Source organism: Aphelocoma coerulescens, chromosome 17, assembly GCF_041296385.1.
Source record: "Aphelocoma coerulescens isolate FSJ_1873_10779 chromosome 17, UR_Acoe_1.0, whole genome shotgun sequence".
NCBI lineage: Eukaryota > Metazoa > Chordata > Aves > Passeriformes > Corvidae > Aphelocoma > Aphelocoma coerulescens.
Window position 1 is genome coordinate 1,299,629 of NC_091030.1, and position 18,533 is coordinate 1,318,161.

General features: G+C 51.4%; 3 protein-coding genes across 6 annotated transcripts in view; 2 read left to right on the forward strand and 1 right to left on the reverse strand.

The window, feature by feature from the left end:
• Nucleotides 1–1,913: 1,913 nt before the first annotated feature.
• DPH7 (diphthamide biosynthesis 7) lies at nt 1,914–10,735 on the forward strand. 2 transcript variants are annotated; one of them, XM_069031706.1, is made up of 9 exons: nt 1,914–2,102; nt 2,550–2,686; nt 3,116–3,203; nt 3,920–4,014; nt 5,501–5,667; nt 6,483–6,555; nt 7,332–7,397; nt 7,567–7,739; nt 8,758–10,735. In XM_069031706.1, exons 1-9 carry the CDS (start codon nt 1,965–1,967, stop codon nt 9,366–9,368), a joined length of 1,548 nt encoding a protein of 515 aa, XP_068887807.1. In that variant the 5' UTR covers nt 1,914–1,964; the 3' UTR covers nt 9,369–10,735. The 2 variants fall into 2 exon arrangements, with proteins under 2 accessions (XP_068887807.1, XP_068887808.1); XM_069031707.1 differs by lacking the exons at nt 1,914–2,102; nt 2,550–2,686 and adding an exon at nt 2,706–2,821.
• Nucleotides 10,736–11,439: 704 nt separating this feature from the next.
• On the reverse strand, nt 11,440–12,310 carry MRPL41 (mitochondrial ribosomal protein L41). The gene has a single exon (XM_069031708.1). It carries the CDS (start codon nt 12,114–12,116, stop codon nt 11,709–11,711), a length of 408 nt encoding a protein of 135 aa, XP_068887809.1. The 5' UTR covers nt 12,117–12,310; the 3' UTR covers nt 11,440–11,708.
• Nucleotides 12,311–12,512: 202 nt separating this feature from the next.
• The window catches only part of PNPLA7 (patatin like phospholipase domain containing 7), a 117,653-nt gene continuing 111,632 nt past the window's right edge, over nt 12,513–18,533 (forward strand). For 2 of the 3 annotated variants that reach the window (XM_069032100.1, XM_069032101.1), the window contains exons 1-5: nt 12,513–12,633; nt 13,258–13,292; nt 15,669–15,734; nt 16,440–16,527; nt 17,119–17,201. In XM_069032100.1, the coding sequence (XP_068888201.1) occupies nt 12,615–12,633; nt 13,258–13,292; nt 15,669–15,734; nt 16,440–16,527; nt 17,119–17,201 (291 nt within the window). In that variant the 5' untranslated portion in view covers nt 12,513–12,614. The remainder of the gene's footprint in view (nt 12,634–13,257; nt 13,293–15,668; nt 15,735–16,439; nt 16,528–17,118; nt 17,202–18,533) is intronic. The other variant, XM_069032102.1, reaches the window with a different exon arrangement.

Here is an 18,533-nt window from a genome sequence, read left to right on the forward strand (position 1 = left end):
GCAGCAGGTGGGAAGGAGAGATGCTCACAGGGTTAAAGGGCTGTGAGACCAACCCAAGTGGAAAGAAACTGCCCAGACATCCTGCAGAGGCTTGGGGAGAAACCGGTTCTGACCTAGCTGAAAGACCAGAATGCTTATGGGGGGCATGGAGATGGTGTAAGACACCACATGGGCCAGGAGCAAAGCTTCACCACCCAGCAAAACAGCACTGAGGGCAAAAGGGGGCTGGTGGGATTAAATGGGAGCATGTGGGATACTCAAGAGTAAGAAGAAATCCTTTGTGAACTGAACTGCGTTCAAATGTAAGAGATGGAAAGAAGTGGCAGGTGAAATGCAGAAAAAGCAAACAAACCAACCCAGCAAAATAATGCAAAGAAAAATGGAATAGGAAGAATGTTCAAGTCATAAAGTGTATGAGTAGTTTTGAAAACACCAGGAGCAGGGGGACTGCTGGAGTCAGCAGAGACTGATGCACAGCAAAGGGACGGGCTGACCTGAAGATGAAAGTGTCAGCAGAGGAAAATCCAGTGAGTTGTTTGCATATGTGTTCCATGTGAAAGAGCTGGTGGAGTTCACACAGTAATACTTCCATATGGAGAGCTCCACAGAGAATCTGTTCACAACAGAAGTGCTTTTAGGAGAGATTAAAGTTCAGCTGAAATGAGCAGCAACAAGTTGCCAGGACCAGACGGTGCCACCTACGGCTCTGAGGGAGCTCAGGGATGAATAAGCCGAGCTCCCAGCTGGGCTGGTGACCTCTCCCTTGGTACAATGTCACAGCAAATGCCACAGCAGCTTCTAGGAGGAATTTCAAACTACAGCCACCTGCACTCCCCAAGTCCATGGACGCTGTGATGCAGCACCAGTGGCTGAATACCAAGAAGGAGGCAGGGTGGGTTTTGTACAGGGAAATCGTGCTTCAAAACTCTACTGGAACTGCTTCAATTACAGGCATCAACAAGCAGGGAAAAGGGGATTTGGTTGGGACAATCTGAACTTCCAAAATGCACTTCATGATGACTTTGCTCAAGGTACTTAAGGAAAAAAGCTGCTGGTCAAAAAGGGAAATGTCACATAGACAACTGTTTAAAAGACAGGAAAGGAAGAGTAGAAGGGAGGGTTATTTTGTTGGTGGGAAATTAACAGATGCATGCCTAATAGATAAAAAATAATTTAGAAAAAAGGTAATGAGTAATGAAGCTGACAACATCCACTGATGAGGTTATTCAGTGTAATAATATAAAAGGCTGAGTGAATTGCAGAAGGATGTTATTGAGAGAGCGGGAGATGAAGTTCAGTGTCAATAAAATGTAGGGTTGGTTACGGGAAAACACCAAACGGCGAGGCCTTGACTGTTGTCTCTCAGCAGCGAGACCTTGGGGTCTGCAGGATTTCCGCCTGGGGAACAGCGGCAATGCAGGCTCCAGGGGAGAACGGGAGCGGCACCGCGGCGGGAATGGGTGCGGGATGCATCCCGAGTGTGCAGGACTCGCCCTCCGACTGGGAAAGGACTGAGGGGAAAGGGAAAGCCTCAGGCCAGGGAGCAGGATCGCTCCGAGGTCCGGAACAGCTTCTGCGCAGGAACAGCGCTGTCAGCCCGCGTCTCCTCGGGAAGTGCCGGGGTGGGGAAGGTCTCTAAGCGAGGCGCCGGGAAGATGCCGAAGGAAGGCTGATCCCGGTTTTCTCTCGTGAGCAGCTGCCGGGTTCAGGGCCGGGTCCTTCACCGGGCGGGGCTGGAGCCGCAGCTCTTTCCCTCGGGAAGGACGCGTTGGGAGGGGGCGCGGACAACGAGCGGAACCCCCCGAAGGCCGGCGTGCGCGGACTGCCCGGCCGGGGGAAGAGGCGGCTCCGCGGGGGCAGCTCCGCCCCGGGCCCGCCCTGACCGGGAAGCAGACGGGCGGCGGCCCCGCCTCCCCGGAGCCTCCCGGGAGCCGCCCCGGCGGCGCAGCAGGGCCCGGCCCGCGATGGCCGCGCCGTGCCGGACGCGCACGCTGCAGGTGGTGGACACGGAGTTCAGCGCGGACGCGGTGGAGTGGTGCCCGGTGGAGGGCTGGCACAGCATCCTGGCCTGCGGCACCTACCACCTGCGCCCGCCCGACCAGGTGAGCCCGGCCCGCTCCGGGGCGAGCCCCGGCCCCGGCTCGGCCCCGCTCCAGGGCGAGTCCCCATCCTCATCCCCGCCCGGCCGGCACCGTTCCGCGGCGAACTCCCATCCCCGTCTCTGCCCGGTACCGCTCCGGGGCGAGCCCTGGCCCCATCCCTGGCCGGCTCCGCACCAGGGCGAACCCCCCGTCCCCGCTTGGCCCCACTCCGGGGTGAGCCCCGTCCCCATCCCCGGTCCTGCCGGTGCCCGCGGCGGGGCCGTGCCTTGTCCCGGCTGCGGCGGCTCGAGGAGGGGCAGAGGCCCCTCTGGTGAGCATGGCTGGCCCCGATGGTGGCTTTCATCCCTCAGGGTGGGGACTGCCCAGTTGGGAGCCTCAGCCCCGCTCCCCGCTCCCAGCAGGGAGCAGAAGCGCGGCTGAGCCTGCCCTTTGCCATGTTTTCCACAGAGCGATTCCCGAGGGAGCAGTGGGGCCTCTGACCGGACGGGGCGGCTCTACCTGTACCACTACAACGAGGAGCAGCCGTACATCCCGCTGACCGAGATCCAGCGCATCGACACGGCCGCCATCCTGGACATCAAATGGTAACGCCGGCCCGGCCGGGCTTGGTGCCACAGCAGCGGGCTCTGCTCCTCTGGGGATCCTTTTTTTGGCATGGCAGCAACAGCAGCAGTTACTAATGGAACAGTTCCTGACTTCTTGGAGGGAAATACTTTCCGGTTTGTTCCAATGAGCAAAGACTGCCTTGTTTCTGTTTTACCCTTTCTGCTGACTTGTGAGTGGCTGGTTGTGATTTTGTACCTCATTTATTTATATAATAACATATAGTAGATCTCCCCTGTACAGAATCCCCTCCTCGCAGGTGTGTGGGAACTTGAGGAGCCTTAGATTTTCTTAATACGAGATTTTTTTTGGTCACATACCTTCTCCTTGTGCATGTTGGAATGAAAGTTATGGCTTTGCTCTCTTCAAGAAAGATGGACATCAGAGATTTGTTTAACTTGATCTTGTAGGTGCCACATTCCTGTTGCAGAACATCCCATGGTTGGCATCGCAAACTCCACAGGCGCCGTGGAATTTTGTCACCTGACTGGAAGTGAGGTGGGTGGATGCAATGCTTGCTGCTGCTGAAGCTGGTTTTAACCCGTGTTTGATACATCTCTGCATTTACTAGCAGTGTGCATTGGCTTGCAGGAAAGCTGGGTGGTTTCCATGGCTTCCTCAGCATCCTTAGCTTTTTTAATGCTTCTTTTGTCTTCTGATAATGTTTATCATAAATTCTATAAACTTGTTTGTGGCACCAGAGAGTTGGGCTGGGCTCTGCCCACCTGCAAAGTGGGGGAGGAGAGGCGGGAGCGGGGCAGAAGCAATCCCTGGAAACAAGAATGGACTAACGGAAACATCAGAAGGAGCAAAGCTGGTGAAAGCAGGGAGAATTTTTGGAGTGGGGTTTCTTTTGGTGGTGAGTGAAGAGAGTGATCAGAGCCATTCTCACAGAGCAAAGAAAGCAGAGGCCAGTCTGTAAGGGAATTCAGCAGCTGAGTCATCACTTCTCCTGCACTTATCACTCCCTGAGAGGAAGCAGAGTTTAAGGGTGGTTTGGAGATGAGCAGCAGAAGGGTGGAATCCTGTGTGTGCACGTCTGCCTCTCAGCCAGCACTGGGCAATTGTAGTGCTGGGGGACATTTCATTGCTTCTTTGGTGTGGGACCCTCATTTGCTCATCAGTCTCTGGAAAACTGCCGTGGGGAGCAGTGCACCTGTCGTTATGTGCCTGCTGTCTTCCCAGTCTTAATCCATTCCTTTTGTTTCCAGTAGAAGAACAGCTGCATGTTGGAGCCACGCTTCAGGGTGGATCTCGGGGCCCAGCGACTGGCCTTGTCCTTGGACTGGTCCACTGGACGAGAGCAATGGTGAGGGTGGGGATGGAGGCTGGGGGCCAGTGTGTGTGGGACAACTTTCAGGAGAAGTTGAGGACTTGGATGAAGGAGTCTTTAGTGGTTTTGACTTTCTTGATCCCAGCTGTCTCTCTGGCCCTGCTCCAGAAGTTGCTGTTTCCAGAGCAGAGGTAACAGGAACACAAACACTGTGGCCACTGGAACAGGAGCAGAGACTAAACAAACAACAAATGTGAGGTTGTGTTCTGGGGAATAGCAGCAGGTGAGCCAGGGATGTGTCTTCTGCTGCCTTTGTTAAAAGGAAAGACCAGAACGAGATGCAAATGGAGCTGCTGGTTCCAACTCTGCTCTTAGAACAGCTGAAATTTTAGTGTGAAGTTCTCCTTAAGAATTGCTAATAATAGTACATGTAGGAAGTTTAATCATGGCTTAGTGAGAAACAGGAGAGAATTGGTTTGGAAGCGGCTCCTTCCTCTCTCAAGCACTCATACATGAGATTTCAGAAATGGCATTGCTGCATGAAATAACCTGAATTAGCTGTACCTTGAAAGAGGAGGGTCAGTGTGTTCTGTAGGTGCAGATGAAGAGTGGTGCCTTTGGTGTGAGCCTGGAAACCAGGGGGGTCAGGCAGTCATTGCTTAATGCTGTAGGGCAAATTTGCTAATTAAAGCTGTTTCTGTGCATGCTGTTTCATGAGTAAGTAGAATTGCCAGTTAGACTTTCTTCTTACATTCCTCCTTCTTGTCTCTGTCCTTCCCAATACTGTTGCTCTGATGAAAAGCCCCTTTAAAGTCTGTCATTGTTGTCACTTGAGAGACCAGTAGCGTCTCCTAGAAGCCAAGTGTACGTTGTTCACATCTCTGCAGGAAGGGGGTGGCCCTGTATCTCTTATGTGGGAATTTGGGAGATTCAGCGTGGCTGAATAATTTGATCAGAACTGGAAAGAAGCCCCAGGCCACCAAAGCAGTGCCTGCAGTTGCAGGTAACCAAACAGAAGGGACCTAGTTCATGTCAGGGAATGTCACTGTGTCTAGAAACTAACTGTGCTGTGGCACAGGAAGAGAGCAGGAAAGGTCAGGATCAGCCCAGTGCTTTGGGTTTCAGTGATAGCAAGGAAATAAAACATCTCTTTGTACTCCAGAAGAGGGAAGAGGCTCTGAAAGGGCATTGTGAGTCTGACTTGGAGGAAAAAAAAAATCCCTCTTCACATGGAATTTGTTTATTGATGTAATGTGAAGCATGTAAGAAGTCAAGTTTTGCATCTCTGAAAAAGACGAGCTAGAGGTGGTTCTTTCCCTGATGTGGGTGTGAGTGGTTGCTCCCTGTGAGAGCAGGGATCACTGGGGTAGGTGATTTAAAGATGGAATGGGCTGAAGCTGAAAAGAATGGTATGAACGTGTCATTCCTGCCACCATGCTGCCAGTGTCTGTCAGTGTTTAGTTGAATTAAAATACTTGATTGTTGCAGTAATTCCCGATGTTTTCTCTGTACCCCACTGTAGTGGATGTCCTTTGAGAGTGATCAGCAGTGATTCAGAGGGGAAGCTGAATCTTTTCTCCATAGATGAATCTGCTCCTTCTGTGCATGTCCTGAACCAGTGGGAAGCTCACAAATTTGAGGCCTGGATTGCTGCTTTTAATTACTGGGACACTGATATTGTGTATTCAGGTCTGTATGGGCTGGGAAACTCCTTTGGGGCTGTTGGGGAGGGGGCCCCTTGTTTAGGGAAGTGTTCCTTGGGATTTTACTTCCCAGGGTTGGGTATGGTGTTTGCATCACCTCTTGAAGGAGCTGGGGTCTCTGCTTAGGGGTGAAAGGCTTCTTGATGGTGGGAAATGGTTGGAGTTATTGAGGAGAAGCTGTCCCCTGAAAACTGTACTTTGGGTGGCTATTGGCAAAAAAGATGATATTCTCTTGCAGTGTGGAGAGAGCCAGAGAGCTGTTTGAGTCCAGTCTTTATGACTTGTAATGTTTGTTTCTTACCAAAGTGAGGGTACTGATAACAGATGTGTTTTCTGTGGTGATGGGTATTGCCAATATGAGCCTCAATGTGATTTTTGGTGTCTGTTAAATTCTATGAGATCCCAGGGCTGGAAAGCATCAGCTCTGTATCACAGACTGTCCTGAGCAGAAAAGGACCACCAACATCATCAGTCCAGCCCTGGCCCTGCACAGACCCCCCAACAGCCCCACCCTGGGCATCCCTGGCAGCGCTGTCCAAACGCTCCTGGAGCTCTGGCAGCCTCGGGGCCGTGCCCATTCCCTGGGGAGCCTGGGCAGTGCCCAGCAGCCTCTGGGGGAAGAACCTTTCCCTGCTCTCAGCCTGAGCCTGCCCTGGCCCAGCTCCAGCTGTTCCCTGGGTGCTGTCCTGGTCACAGAGGGCAGAGATTGGAGCTGCCCTCGGGAGGAGCTGCAGACTCTGCACTGCTTTGCCCCATGCTCAGGGCTGGTGCTGAGGGTCACAGTGTTTTGTCCCCGGGCAGGAGGGGATGACAGCCTGCTCAAGGGTTGGGACACCAGGTGCAGTCCGGAGGCTCCAGTCTTCACCAGCAGGAGGTGAGTGAGCCCTGTCCACACCCACACCCTTCAGCAGTGGGGTGGCAACACCCACTGTTGTTGTGCCCCTTCCCAAGCCACTGAATTCGGAGATGAGCAGTGACAGTGGATCCTGGTTCTGCTTCCCTTGGGAAATGGATCTATTAGTGTTTTTCATCAGGACAGCTTCAGGTTGAAACTTTCTTCTCCATGTCCTTCAACACGATAACCCAAGTGCTGACTTGCACACGTGAAGAGGGTGGTAGTTTCTAAAAAAAGGATCCTGATTTTACACTTTTATTTTGGCAATTTTTGTGTGTGTTAAATTGGGGTATATTATTATGGAATGTTTTTTAGAAAATATTTTGTAATCCACTGTTTAGTTAGTCAAAGTGATTTCTTTTCATATCTTATTTTAAAATATGATTAAAACAATATACACAGCTCTCCAGTGGAATTCTAAATGTAAACTTAAGTTACACTGGGGACTATTGCTATGGAAATATTAATTCTGGGAGTAAAGTCTCCTGGGAATGGAGTTGTTCTGCTGGAATTCTTAGGGCCTTTGAGCAGCAGTTTATGGGGTAAATATTATTAGAAAATACTTGTGCTGAGAGATGGTGTGAGTAGAAGTTTTGCCCCTGGGAATGCTGTTGGACTGTAGATGGAACTCTGCTTGGGTGGGTCACTGGACTGAAATTTTGAGCTCACCTCTCCTGGGACACCTTGATGAAATAATGTGGACTCAAAATTCAAGGAAGAAGCCCTTCTCGAATTGCTGTCTCTTCCCTCTGCAGACATTCCATGGGTGTGTGCAGCATTCAGTGCAGTCCCCACCGGGAGAATCTCCTGGCCACAGGCAGGTGAGTCCCTTCCAGCTGCTCTCCCCTGGTGTGACCAGCCTCCTCTGTTACCTGAACGTGCTGCTGTCTCTTCAGAAATCCTGTGTGGTGCAGAGCACGTGGTCTTCCCTACCTTTCTTCTGTGCCCTGACCGGGCTGTGCTGCTTTTCTCTTTGTGGTGTGTCCCCAGCTACGATGAGCACGTGCTGCTGTGGGACACCAGGAACATGAAGCAGCCACTGGCTGACACCCACGTGGAAGGTGGGGTTTGGAGGCTGAAGTGGCACCCCACGTGTGATTTCGTGCTCTTGGCAGCCTGCATGCAGAGCGGCTTCAAGATCCTCGACTGCCGCGGGAGCCTGGGTGAGTGTCCAGGGAAGAGCTGCTCTGCTGCTCTCCTTTGCTGCCTTCAGGTTAATGGGGAGCTCCAGCTCTGACCCTGCTGGCAGGATTGAGATGGTGTTAACAGCCATAGACTTCTGTTCCAGTTTGAGGTAACTCTTCCAGCTTTTCCACACCTGTGCACTCTGCTGGTTGTGCCAAGGCCCTGTCACTGTTCGTGTGCAAATCTCCCATAACTTCTTCTCACGGGAGGAAAGCCTTTGTGTTTGGTGGGAGGGCACAACCATTCCGGGTTTGTGTTCATTGTGATGGTTCAGAGAGGTTCTCCTGACCGTCAGGTGGTGCTTTCCTGTTAGAAGGAGTTACTGACCTGCTGGAGAATTGGTTATTGCCTCAGGAAGGAAGTGCTCTGCAGCCTGGTTAATCCAGAATAACATGAATAAGCCTTTCATGTGAATCACGAGGTACTTCCATGGTGGAAAAGCTGTTTGCATTCACATTACAAATGCAGTCTGACAGAGGATAGTTGGCTTCCTGGGTTCTCCAGACCTTGGGCAGATCCACTGTTTAGGAAATGAGGATAGCATTTCTCCTGTGTGAGGAAGGAAGGAACTTGATGTCTACTTACTGTCAGAGTCAAATGCTGAAAGCTGACAGGAAGAACATCTGCAGTGTATTAATAACCAGGACCTGGCAATCCCCCAGGTGTGTTCATGGGTCAGTGAAGGTTGTGGTGTGATCAATCTTGCCTATCTTGAGCCTTTGTAGGTACTTTGAATAATGATGCTCTTAAACCTCATGCATGTTAAACCCTCTTCTCATCTGCTGCTGACCCAGGGCAAATCAAGGCCATTGAGAGGTGGCTGAAAAATAGTCAGTACCTCATTCCTCCTGGAGTGCTTCACTCTGTGGTGAAGAAGGCAGTAACCAGAGAACTCTTCCCATGGGACACAGCCAATGCTGGAATGGCTGCTGAGCACTCTGCCACAAGCCACAACTTCATTTCTAAGTCATTTCATTTATCTTTTTTTTTTTAAAGCGGAAAACACAGAGGAATGCATCATCCTGTCATCCTATGTCCTGCACAATTCCTTGGCCTATGGGGCTGACTGGTCAAGGCTGTGTCCAAGGGATTCCTTGGCTGCAACCCAGGACCTTGCTGCTGCGTGCCAGCCTTCAGAGGAGCTCATGGGAGCATCAGGGGAAGATGAGAGGCTGAATTTGCAGGTCCAGAACCTGAAGATAATTTATGAGTCTCCTACAGCTACTTTTGATGTAATCCTGGATGAGGAGAGTGAAAGCCCTGCTGTGGCACTCACAGCAGGGGCAGGGCCAAAGTTGGCTGGGGATCCTGGACTGGTGAGGGGCTCTGGTTTAAAGGGAGGTTTAGATTTGGCTGCCCAAGGGGCAGATCCGGGGTCAGCCAGTGGCTCTGACTCAGGAGCCAAGAGGCCCAATGGAATGGGCCTGGACAGAGGCAGTGACTCAGCCAGGTCTCCAGACAGCCCCAAAGAAATGAGCATTGTAGCCACTTGTTCTTTCTATGACAACATCCTCCACATCTGGAAGTGGGAGATGAGCCTGGTGACCCCTCTGGATGTTCCAAGTCCTGGATGTCCATCTGAAAGAACAGCTGAAAGTTTGCATTGACCAGTCCCGAGGGAAGAGGGAGGAAAACTCCTGAACTGAAAGTGACAGCTGAACGTAATGCCCTAACTTCTGCTGGGCTTTCCCAGTCTTACTGCTGAGCTTGGGAGTCTTTCAGGGCCAACACTGATGGAATTCCTGGTGTTTTATTTTCAGCAGAGAGGGAAGCCTTTGCTTGGAGGCCTGTGGTCATGCCCAGACAGGTTTATTTAGTTTTTCCCTTAATGTCCTAGTTCCAAGTGGAACAGCCCTCCTCTCACAGGCTGCTGCTTTGTACCTCAGATTTGAATCCTTTCAAGGCTGGTTTGCATTTCACAATGGATCTGTTAAGCACGTTCTCCTCCTTCCCTCACAAACCAGGCTCAGCTGTGCTGCTGTACAGACCCTGTAAGTGATCAGAAGGTTCCCTGAGTGTCTCAGAAAAGCCCCCGAGCAGAGGCTTGGCCGTGTGATGTGTGTGTGTCCCTGGAGAAGAGCTCAGACAGGCCAGATGCAGTGCAATGTGCTCACAGTGATGTCTAATAGAGAAGTTCTGGTTCAGAAGGAAGTGCAGACTGCCTGGCGTGATGGGAAGTGCTGTGGGATGCTCCTTGTGAGGATCCTGGTCCATCTCCATCATTTCCCATCACACTCACCACCTGACTGCAGACTCCTTCATCATTCCCAGCTGAGCACCCACCCTGGTTCAGATAAATCCTGTAGTGACCTCACCATGTTTCAGTGCCACTCAGTCACCCCCCACAGCCTCTCAGTACCCAGCTCATGTTTTCTGCTCTCCACAGAGCCACGTTTAGGTCCAAAGTCAAGCTCAGTTTTTAAAAGGTGAACAGCTTTAAGATCAAAACCTCCAAAAAGTGTAAGCGGTGTTTCCTGACATCTTTTTAAGTTCAAAGTAAGTACAGAAACCAAAATCTTAACAGCATTGCCCAACTACCTCCAGGAATGGCTGCAGGATTTCTCATGGTTGCTCCATTAGCTCTATTTTTTTCACTGTGAAATATATCAAAACACCCCTTCTGGAACATTTTCTCGATTCCTAGAAACAAAAAACCAGCTTAAACTAGATGAGTAACTTTGAGCTTGCATGGTTTGTCTTTGAGGGTCCTAAAGAATGAGTTATCTGGAGGGAAAGAAACACCAGCAACAGGTCTCTGTGTAACAGTGCTGCAGCTAAACGAGGTCGAGCAGATGAGAACTTTGCTGCTTTGAAACAGGTGAATGTGTATTTTAGCAAGGGTGAATGTGTATTTTAGCAAACATTCTTGAGCACTGTTACATGAAGATTCATATTAGTAATGAAAACAAGAGCTTTTGCTAAAGAAAAAACATGCTATTTTTGGATGTTTCTAAAATAAAATCAATACAAGTGATTTATCTCTTTTTGGTTGTTTTGGGTTTATCTCTTTTTGGTTGTTTTAGGTTTTAAAAATCAAATGACTTGGCAGTCCTCGTGAGGACCTTCTGCCCTGGGACGGCTCAGGCTGCAAGGGCTGAAAGTTCTTTAGAGGAGTCAGAGCGGTCAACCCAGTTTCCTGGGAAAACCGAGGGTGTGTCCCTGTATCTGCCGCTGACTCTGCTTTAAAGGTTGTAATGCCTTTTATTGCCCTGTGAGATCGGCAGGGAACAGCCCGAGGGCAGCGAAGCTGGAGTGGTGTCACCGACTGGGACCAGCCTGATTTAGGCTTTGGGCCAGTCCTTGCTTTGCTCAGAGAAAGGAGGAGACCCAGTTTTTATCTGCCTTCACACGGGGTGTGAGGCTGATGCCGAAGCCATTCTTTTGCCTTTTTTTCTTTTATATATTCTCTGTATTCTTTACACATACAAATATCAATTCGGCATCATGGCAAGTGATGTGGTCAAGACCAAGCTGGAATTGGCATCCAAGGGCACAGGATTTCCTTCTGGGACTTGGGGCTGCAGCACCCCCACTCCATCACAGCCCTGCCCTGAAAATGTGGCGGATTTAACCACCACCTTCAAGACTCATCTGTCAGCCCTTATTATAGACTAAGTGCTCACAGACCATCCACTAGACATGCTTCCTTTCTCCCAAAGCGAACGTTTTCAGTCTTAATTTAATTCTTAAAGTTTAATTCTTAAACTTGGCAGTAGTTTGTATTTACAAACGTCACGGAGCCGTCACCCTTAGAGCCCCCAGAGAGGGCTGTGCTCTCCAGGCACAACTGTCTCCCAGAGGAATTACCAGTCATGGATGGGAAATCAAACCGCCGATTTTCCCCGGGATTTAAATCAGGTATTACAGAAGAACAAGGCAGAAGGATTTGCTTTAATGTTCATGACAGAGCTTGTCCCGCGCTGGCCGGCGGTACCACTGCCCGCTCCCTACCGCACGTAGTTCTTGGGGAAGAGCTGGAAGAGCTTGCCCTCCTGCGTGGGCTCGAAGCCGTACTTCTCCAGGTTGTTGGGGTCAAATGTGCCGTCCTTCACGTCCTTCTCGATGCGCGGAGCCACCAGCTCGTCGAAGAGCTGCTTGGCCGTCACGGGCGGCTCGGAGCCCTCTTTTGCGCGGTACGACACGTAGGGCCGCAGCTTGAAGCCCGTCAGGTCGGGCACGACGAACTCGGGCACCATCTCCTTGACGAGGAGGAACTTCTTGTTGCGGGTGAGCACGCCCAGCTTCTTGGCGCCGCGGCCCTTGTTGTGGCTCCGGGGGCCGCGCTTGCTGGTGAACGGCGACACGCGGTCGGCGCCGCGCACCAGCCCGCGGACCAGCTGGGTCAGCAGCCCCATGCCGGGCACCGAGGAACCAGCGGAGCCGGAGCGAGTCCCGGAGAGCACGCGGGAGGGCTCAGCGGAGGCGGAGCCGGTCCCGGAGGGCACCGAGGACTCCCCGCACCGCGCCGGGGCCCGCTCGCCCTCTCAGCCCGGAGCGGCCCCGCCGCGCTGCCGCGTCCGCACACCCCAACAGCGCCCGCTCCCATTGGCCGGGCCGCGCCAGCCAATCCGCGGCGCCGATGCTGCCCCCGCGCGGCACGCGCGCCGAGAGGCGCCGGGGGGCTTTCCCGACCAATCAGCGGCGAGCGGCCCGCGGCGTGGGCGGGGCCTGGCGCGGCCGGGTCTTCCCGACCAATCAGCGGCGAGCGGCCCGCGGCGTGGGCGGGGCCTGGCGCGGCCGCGCCCCCTGGTGGAGGCGGGCGGGGTCTGCGCTCAGCGCCCTTCGCCCCCGGCCCGGGGAGCTGCGGGAGCCCGGGCGGGACGAGGGCCGGGACAAGGGCCGGGACCGGGAGCATGGCAGGAGCGGGGCCAGGTGAGAGGGTGCCGGGGGTCGCTGGGGAGCAGCGGCGGGCCCCGGGCCTTGCGGGCTTGTGCAGCCCCGCGGTGCCCCCGGCCGGTGCCGGTGCCCCAGGCCCGGCGGGAGGAGGTTGTTGTTTAAGGTGCGCCCCGAGCTTTAACCTGGCGGAACGGGGCCGGGCAGAGCACCCGGGGCCGGCCGGGAGAGTGCGCCGGGGCCGGCCGGGGGGTGGCTGGAGGGTGACCGGGGCTGTCCTGAGGCGCAGCCCGGAGCGGTCGGTGCCCGGTCCCTGCCGGGCAGTGCCCGTCCCGCGGTGCCATCCCGGTGTCCGCTTTCCTTGGAGCGCACGGAGCAGGGAGAGGTTTGGCTGTGGCACCTTGTGGAGGCTCCTGGGGAGTTTCTGTTTCAATGCCCGTGGCTGCGGAGAAGTTTCTTCTGGAGAACTCCCGTCCGGGGAAGTCCCGTCCCCCAGCACTTCACTGCTGGGTTTTGTTGCTCAGCGGAGAGATAAAGGGATGATAAAGTTAAAAAACTTACTGTTCCCCTTGTGGTGTTCAAGAGTTTGGATCAGAAGCTGTGGTCGTGTCTTAATTCAGTTTTCTCTCTTTGTTTTTGTCTTTGCTCCTGCTGCCCCTCCAGACATGGATGAAGGAGACAACAGCACCAGCCTTGAGGTACAATATGTTTTGCTCTTGTTTTTAGACTTATTTATTTCCTTATGGGAGTTCCCGGAAGCTGAAAGCAGCTGTAGCTAATTTGATAGCATTGGGACAATACCTTTAGATGCTTTTCCTCTGTAAGAGCCTTTCCTGCTGGCAGTTTTATCCTTTCAAACTTTTAAGGATTGGTCCCATTTTATTGTGTGTATGTGGGGGAGGGTTTTTTGTTTTGTTTTTTTTTTTTAATTTCTTGCAAACCATTCATGCTCTGCTTCATATTCTAAACTGTTTCAATAATGCTATGATTTAAATACTTTTATTTTTAGCCTAAAGAAGGAGGACTTGCAGGATTCTGGCAGACTGCTCTTGCATTTGTTTTTAATCATAAACGTGAAACTCACAGACCAGCAAGGCACGTGGTGCTTTCCATAGTCGTGAAAAACAAACCCCGTGTGAGGAAATAGTTCTCAGAACTAAAAACCATACACAATGTACTTGTACACAGTTAAAAATGTTTTGTGAAAATCCAGGTTCTGTAGTCAAAACAAGGCATGTGCCTCTGAGCTGTGAGGAAGTCTTGTGTTTTGGGCTAATCCCAGTTTTAAGTCCTTGTTTTCAAGGCTGATAAGCCTTGCCCACCACTCCCTGCACGGGGAATGTCTCAGTGTTTGCCTTGGACTGCAGTGAGGAGTTGTTGGACTCCCAGCAGAGCAGAGTGTTGGGTGCCTGTGCTCTGGATGGGTGTGAGCTGCAGTTGTGAGGCTGCATGTTTGTGTTGATTGCTGTTAAGTCTCGGGTTCTCAAGGAAACTTTGACATCAGGAAGCAGAGAAATGCTCTTTGTGCTAATCCATCCTCTTGGCAGGTCACTGCTCCATTTTCAAATGCAGTGAGGGGCCTTGCAGGGTGGTGCCATAGGGGTTGTGGGTCTGGGGGTTCTTTGGGGCTGTGTGAGGGCAAGTCCTTGGAGTGGGGCGCTGACCACAGCCCTCCTCAGAGAGGAGCTGCCCTGGTGGCTTGGCTGTGACCTCATTCCTGCCCCAGGAGCTGTCACAGCAATCACTGACGTGTCTCAGGTGTCTGCACAGCTCAGCCTGGGTGCTTTGCTTCCTCTGCTTGCCCAGAAGGATTCTCCATGCTGGGAAAGATTCCCCCCTCCCAAGTCTGAGCAGGGCAATATCATGTTTTCACTGGTGAAAACTTTGCAAGAACCTCTCAGTGGTTCTTGGAGCTCTGAATTTCTTCAGCCTGGCATGTTTGTGTTTTATTCTTTTCCCCATGGGTTTGTTTCTCCTCCTGCAGCAGCAATGTGAGTGTCAGTTGGCAATTACTATTTTTGGTGCTATTTGAGATCATCCAGGCCTGGGGAGCAGCAGAACTGTCAATGTCCCAGTGTCCCTGACAGTGTCAAGGGGAAATAAATATGTTAAGTGACCACAACAGACTTGGAACTCTGTGTCACCAGGTGCTGTACCTGTTGCTGACACATCTCCGGCCTTTTAGTTTTTCAAAATCTTGTGGCTTTTCACTATAATCCCATGAGTAATAGGCTGATAACAATAGTGGCAGAGTTAGTTTGACTCATGTTGGGAAGATAAACATTAAAGTGCTAAAGGGACCTGAGAAGGCAAAGTGAGCACAGGGATCTGGTGACTGGACTGGCAGGAGTTTCATTTGTGCTGTGAAACTGGAATGAATTTCATGAGAGAGACCAGTTTGGTGACTTGGTGTACACTGCATTTTTCTCTTGGTGGCAAAGCTGAGTTAGATGTCATCCACATCTGGAACCAAGGGCAGGAATAGGACCTGAACTGTGTGTAGTGCTTAATTCAAGTGATTTTAAGGTTCAGGACTTAGAGGGGAATGTATTTCTCTTGTACTCATGTTGTTTTCACTTGTTCCTGAGAGTTGTTTTGCCTTTCTCCCCGTCTCTTAAGTTTTGGGTTGGCATTTGTGAGACTATTTTAAGTGCCAGGTTTTATTCCTGAGTGACACTGGTTGGCACAGGTCCCAGGACAGCACACCTGAGGTCAGGGTTTCTGCCCATGTGCATCATGTGCTTTTCATGATGACTGTAGTATGCTGGTTTATGACTTGTTTTCTCAGTCTCACAAAGTCCTTTACATTCCATTCTCATCCTCGTTGCTCTGAATAACATAAAATGATGTTTAAAAGTGTTCATCTCACTGTTTGACCCTGGTTTAGGACTGTTTGGGAATGCACTGTACTGACAGCAGCACAAAACTGCCCTACTGACCCCTCTCCACTGAATGTTTCTGTTTGCAGAGTGGGTTATAAGTCAAAGAAAAACACAATCCAGTTGGTTGAGAGGTTTTTATGGAGGCTTTTTTCCAGTTGTGGGAAACTAATTTCACCTTCCTTTTGGTGCCAGGCTGTGTTGCCAGGAGGTAGGACCCCCATCCTGCAGTTTGTGGAGGACAGGATCCAGACCACCATGGTAAAGTATAGCTGCAGTCAGCTGGCTGAAGGGTGGGGGTGCATCCAGAGCAGCTTCTCCTGAGCTCCAGGAGCTCTGCTAAGTCACTGCCAAAGTCTGAGCGTTTGTTTCTTTGCTGTCACTGTGCATGAGGCAGGAATTAATTCCTGTTATTTAGAATCACAGGCTGGTTTGGGTTGGAAGGGACCTTAAAGCCCATCCAGTGCCACCCCTGCCATGGGCAGGGGCACCTCCCACTGTCCCAGGCTGCTCCCAGCCCCAATGTCCAGCCTGGCCTTGGGCACTGCCAGGGATCCAGGGGCAGCCCCAGCTGCTCTGGGCACCCTGTGCCAGGGCCTGCCCACCCTCCCAGGGAAGAATTCCTTCCCAATCTCCCCTCCAGCCCTGCCCTCCTTCATCTTAAGGCCATTCCCCCTTGTCCTGGCACTCAATGCCCTCATGCACCTCCTGTACACTGCATTGATCAGCTCACAGCTCCTGGGGAATTAAAACATGGGATATTTTGCATGTGAGCTTAGTACTGGTCACTGCTGCAGTTTAAACTTCTTGCATATGTGATGTTTGAATTAAAAATTAAGTATTTATGAATGTGCTTGACTTTTAGACATCTCATTGAGCTGAGTGTTCTTCAGCCCTCCAAAAAGTACATAGTAGCTTCTGAAGCTGAAAATTATTAACTTCTTTCTCCCTGAATTCCCCTCCCAGCTGACTGGAATTGCAATTGGAGCTGCAGTTGCACTGCTGCTTATAGCAGTTGTTGTGTTTGTCGTGTACAGAAGAGTGAGACAGTCTAGTAAGTACTTGATAACCATGTAAGCTTTCAAACCAGTTTTCCCATCAGTCCTGAGTCTTTTTGTAATTTTCTGTGGTAGCTGTTTGCTGTAGGGGTGTGGTTCTTGCAGGACAACAGCTTTAAAGGGTGAAGAACTTGTGTTGCTTCACTTACCCAGGTCTGAACCCAGAGCTGTCCGTGCAGGACCTGCAGGGTTTTATTTCTTTGGTGTCTGAGCAGTATCAGCCTCAGTATCAGCTGTGAATTATGCAAATTTCAGCCTGAATTATGCAAGTTTCAGCCCTGCTGTGATTTCACAGTCACAGTAAGGAGAAAGGACTGAATGAGAGGTTTCCCTGAGGAGATTAAAACTACCCACTCCTTCTGTCTGTGTGGAGAGCCCTTTGTCTCCTCTGGGGCTGAGGTAGAACCCCAAGCCAGCCCTGCCTCGGTCGGGCTTGGCCAGAGCTGGGGAATGAGGGATCCCAGGGAGGTTGAAGTTCCAAACGCTGCCCTGAGCTGTTCTGGAGGCAGCAAAGTCACCGAGCTGTGCTCAGGTGTTCTCCCCCAGCTGCTAAAGGTGGTTTCTGATGTGCTGCTTCTGTGTTCCAGAACAACTTCAGCCACACGTGCCTCAGTACAGGTTTCGCAAGAGGGACAAAGTCATGTTCTACGGGAGGAAGATCATGAGGAAGGTGAGGGCACCTGGTAAAATCCAGTTGAGGAGGTGTAAAGTTTGCAATACTTGACTTGCTGAGCCTGGCCCAGGGCCTTCAGCCTATCAAATCTCACTGGGATTTTGTGGATGTTCCTGGAATACTGACTGGATTGCTGATGGAGCAGCAGTAGCTTCTCCTTCTGGCCAAACCTTTCCTCTTTGAAAAGTATTTGCAGACAATGAGGGTAGTAATAAATCAGTGAGTATCTAACTCCTGTTGGGAGTTGATAATTGTTTAAATATCCCATAATCCCAGACTGGTTTGGGTTGGAAGGAACCTTAAAGCCCATCCAGTGCCAGCCCTGCCACGGGCAGGGAGACCTCCCACTGTCCCAGGCTGCTCCAAGCCCCAATGTCCAGCCTGGCCTTGGGCACTGCCAGGGATCCAGGGGCAGCCCCAGCTTCTCTGGGCACCCTGTGCCAGGGCCTGCCCACCCTCACGGGGTCCTGGCTGTTCCCTGTCCTGCCAAGTCAGGTGTGCACTCACTGCAAACCAACATCTGCAGAAAAATAAGGTACAGGGAAGTAACCATCCTTAGTCACCCTGTGTGGAGGAACACTTCCTCCTGTGAACTGCCCCAGCCTCTGCCTCCCACACTTCACTGAGGTGAATTCAAACACTTGGACTTAATTAGACTCTGGTCTAGAGCTCTGTTTCATTGAGGAAGAGGTGGTTACTCCCTCAATCTTGCATGGCAGGTCAACCTTTAAGTAGAACTTGGCCAAAAAAGCCCTCAGTGAGAGGAAATCTTGTGTGTGCAACTTCAAAATTTTGATATTCTTCATAATTTTCATGTGCAGCTTCATAATTTGAATGATTTTTCACCAAGCTGTGTATATGTAACTCACATAAGTAAGAATGCTTAGAATTCCACATGGAAAATAATTTCAGGTAGTTTTTTGTTTGGGTTTTAGACCTTACCTTTTGCTGTTCTTCCTGAGTAAGGCACAGAACGTTACACCCACACTGCTGTGGGTTGTGCTTCATGGATTTTTTGATAACATACCAAGATTTTACTCCCTCCAAACTAATCAAAGATTCCTTTTGTGACAGAAACTTTTTAGAGATTCAACTCTTTGGGTAACAAATGGAGAACTGGGAATGTTTTGAAAGTTACTAATGAGGGGCTTTCTTGGTGTAGCAGTTGTGGCGTTTCTCCAGTGGGTGGCACCTGGGAACTAGGAAAAGCAAGGAAAAGCTTTGGTTTGTCACCATCGCAGCCTGGAATATCATCCGTGGGAAGGGACCCACCAGGATCATCAATGCAGCTCCTGGCCCTGCACAGACCCCCCAACAGCCCCACCCTGG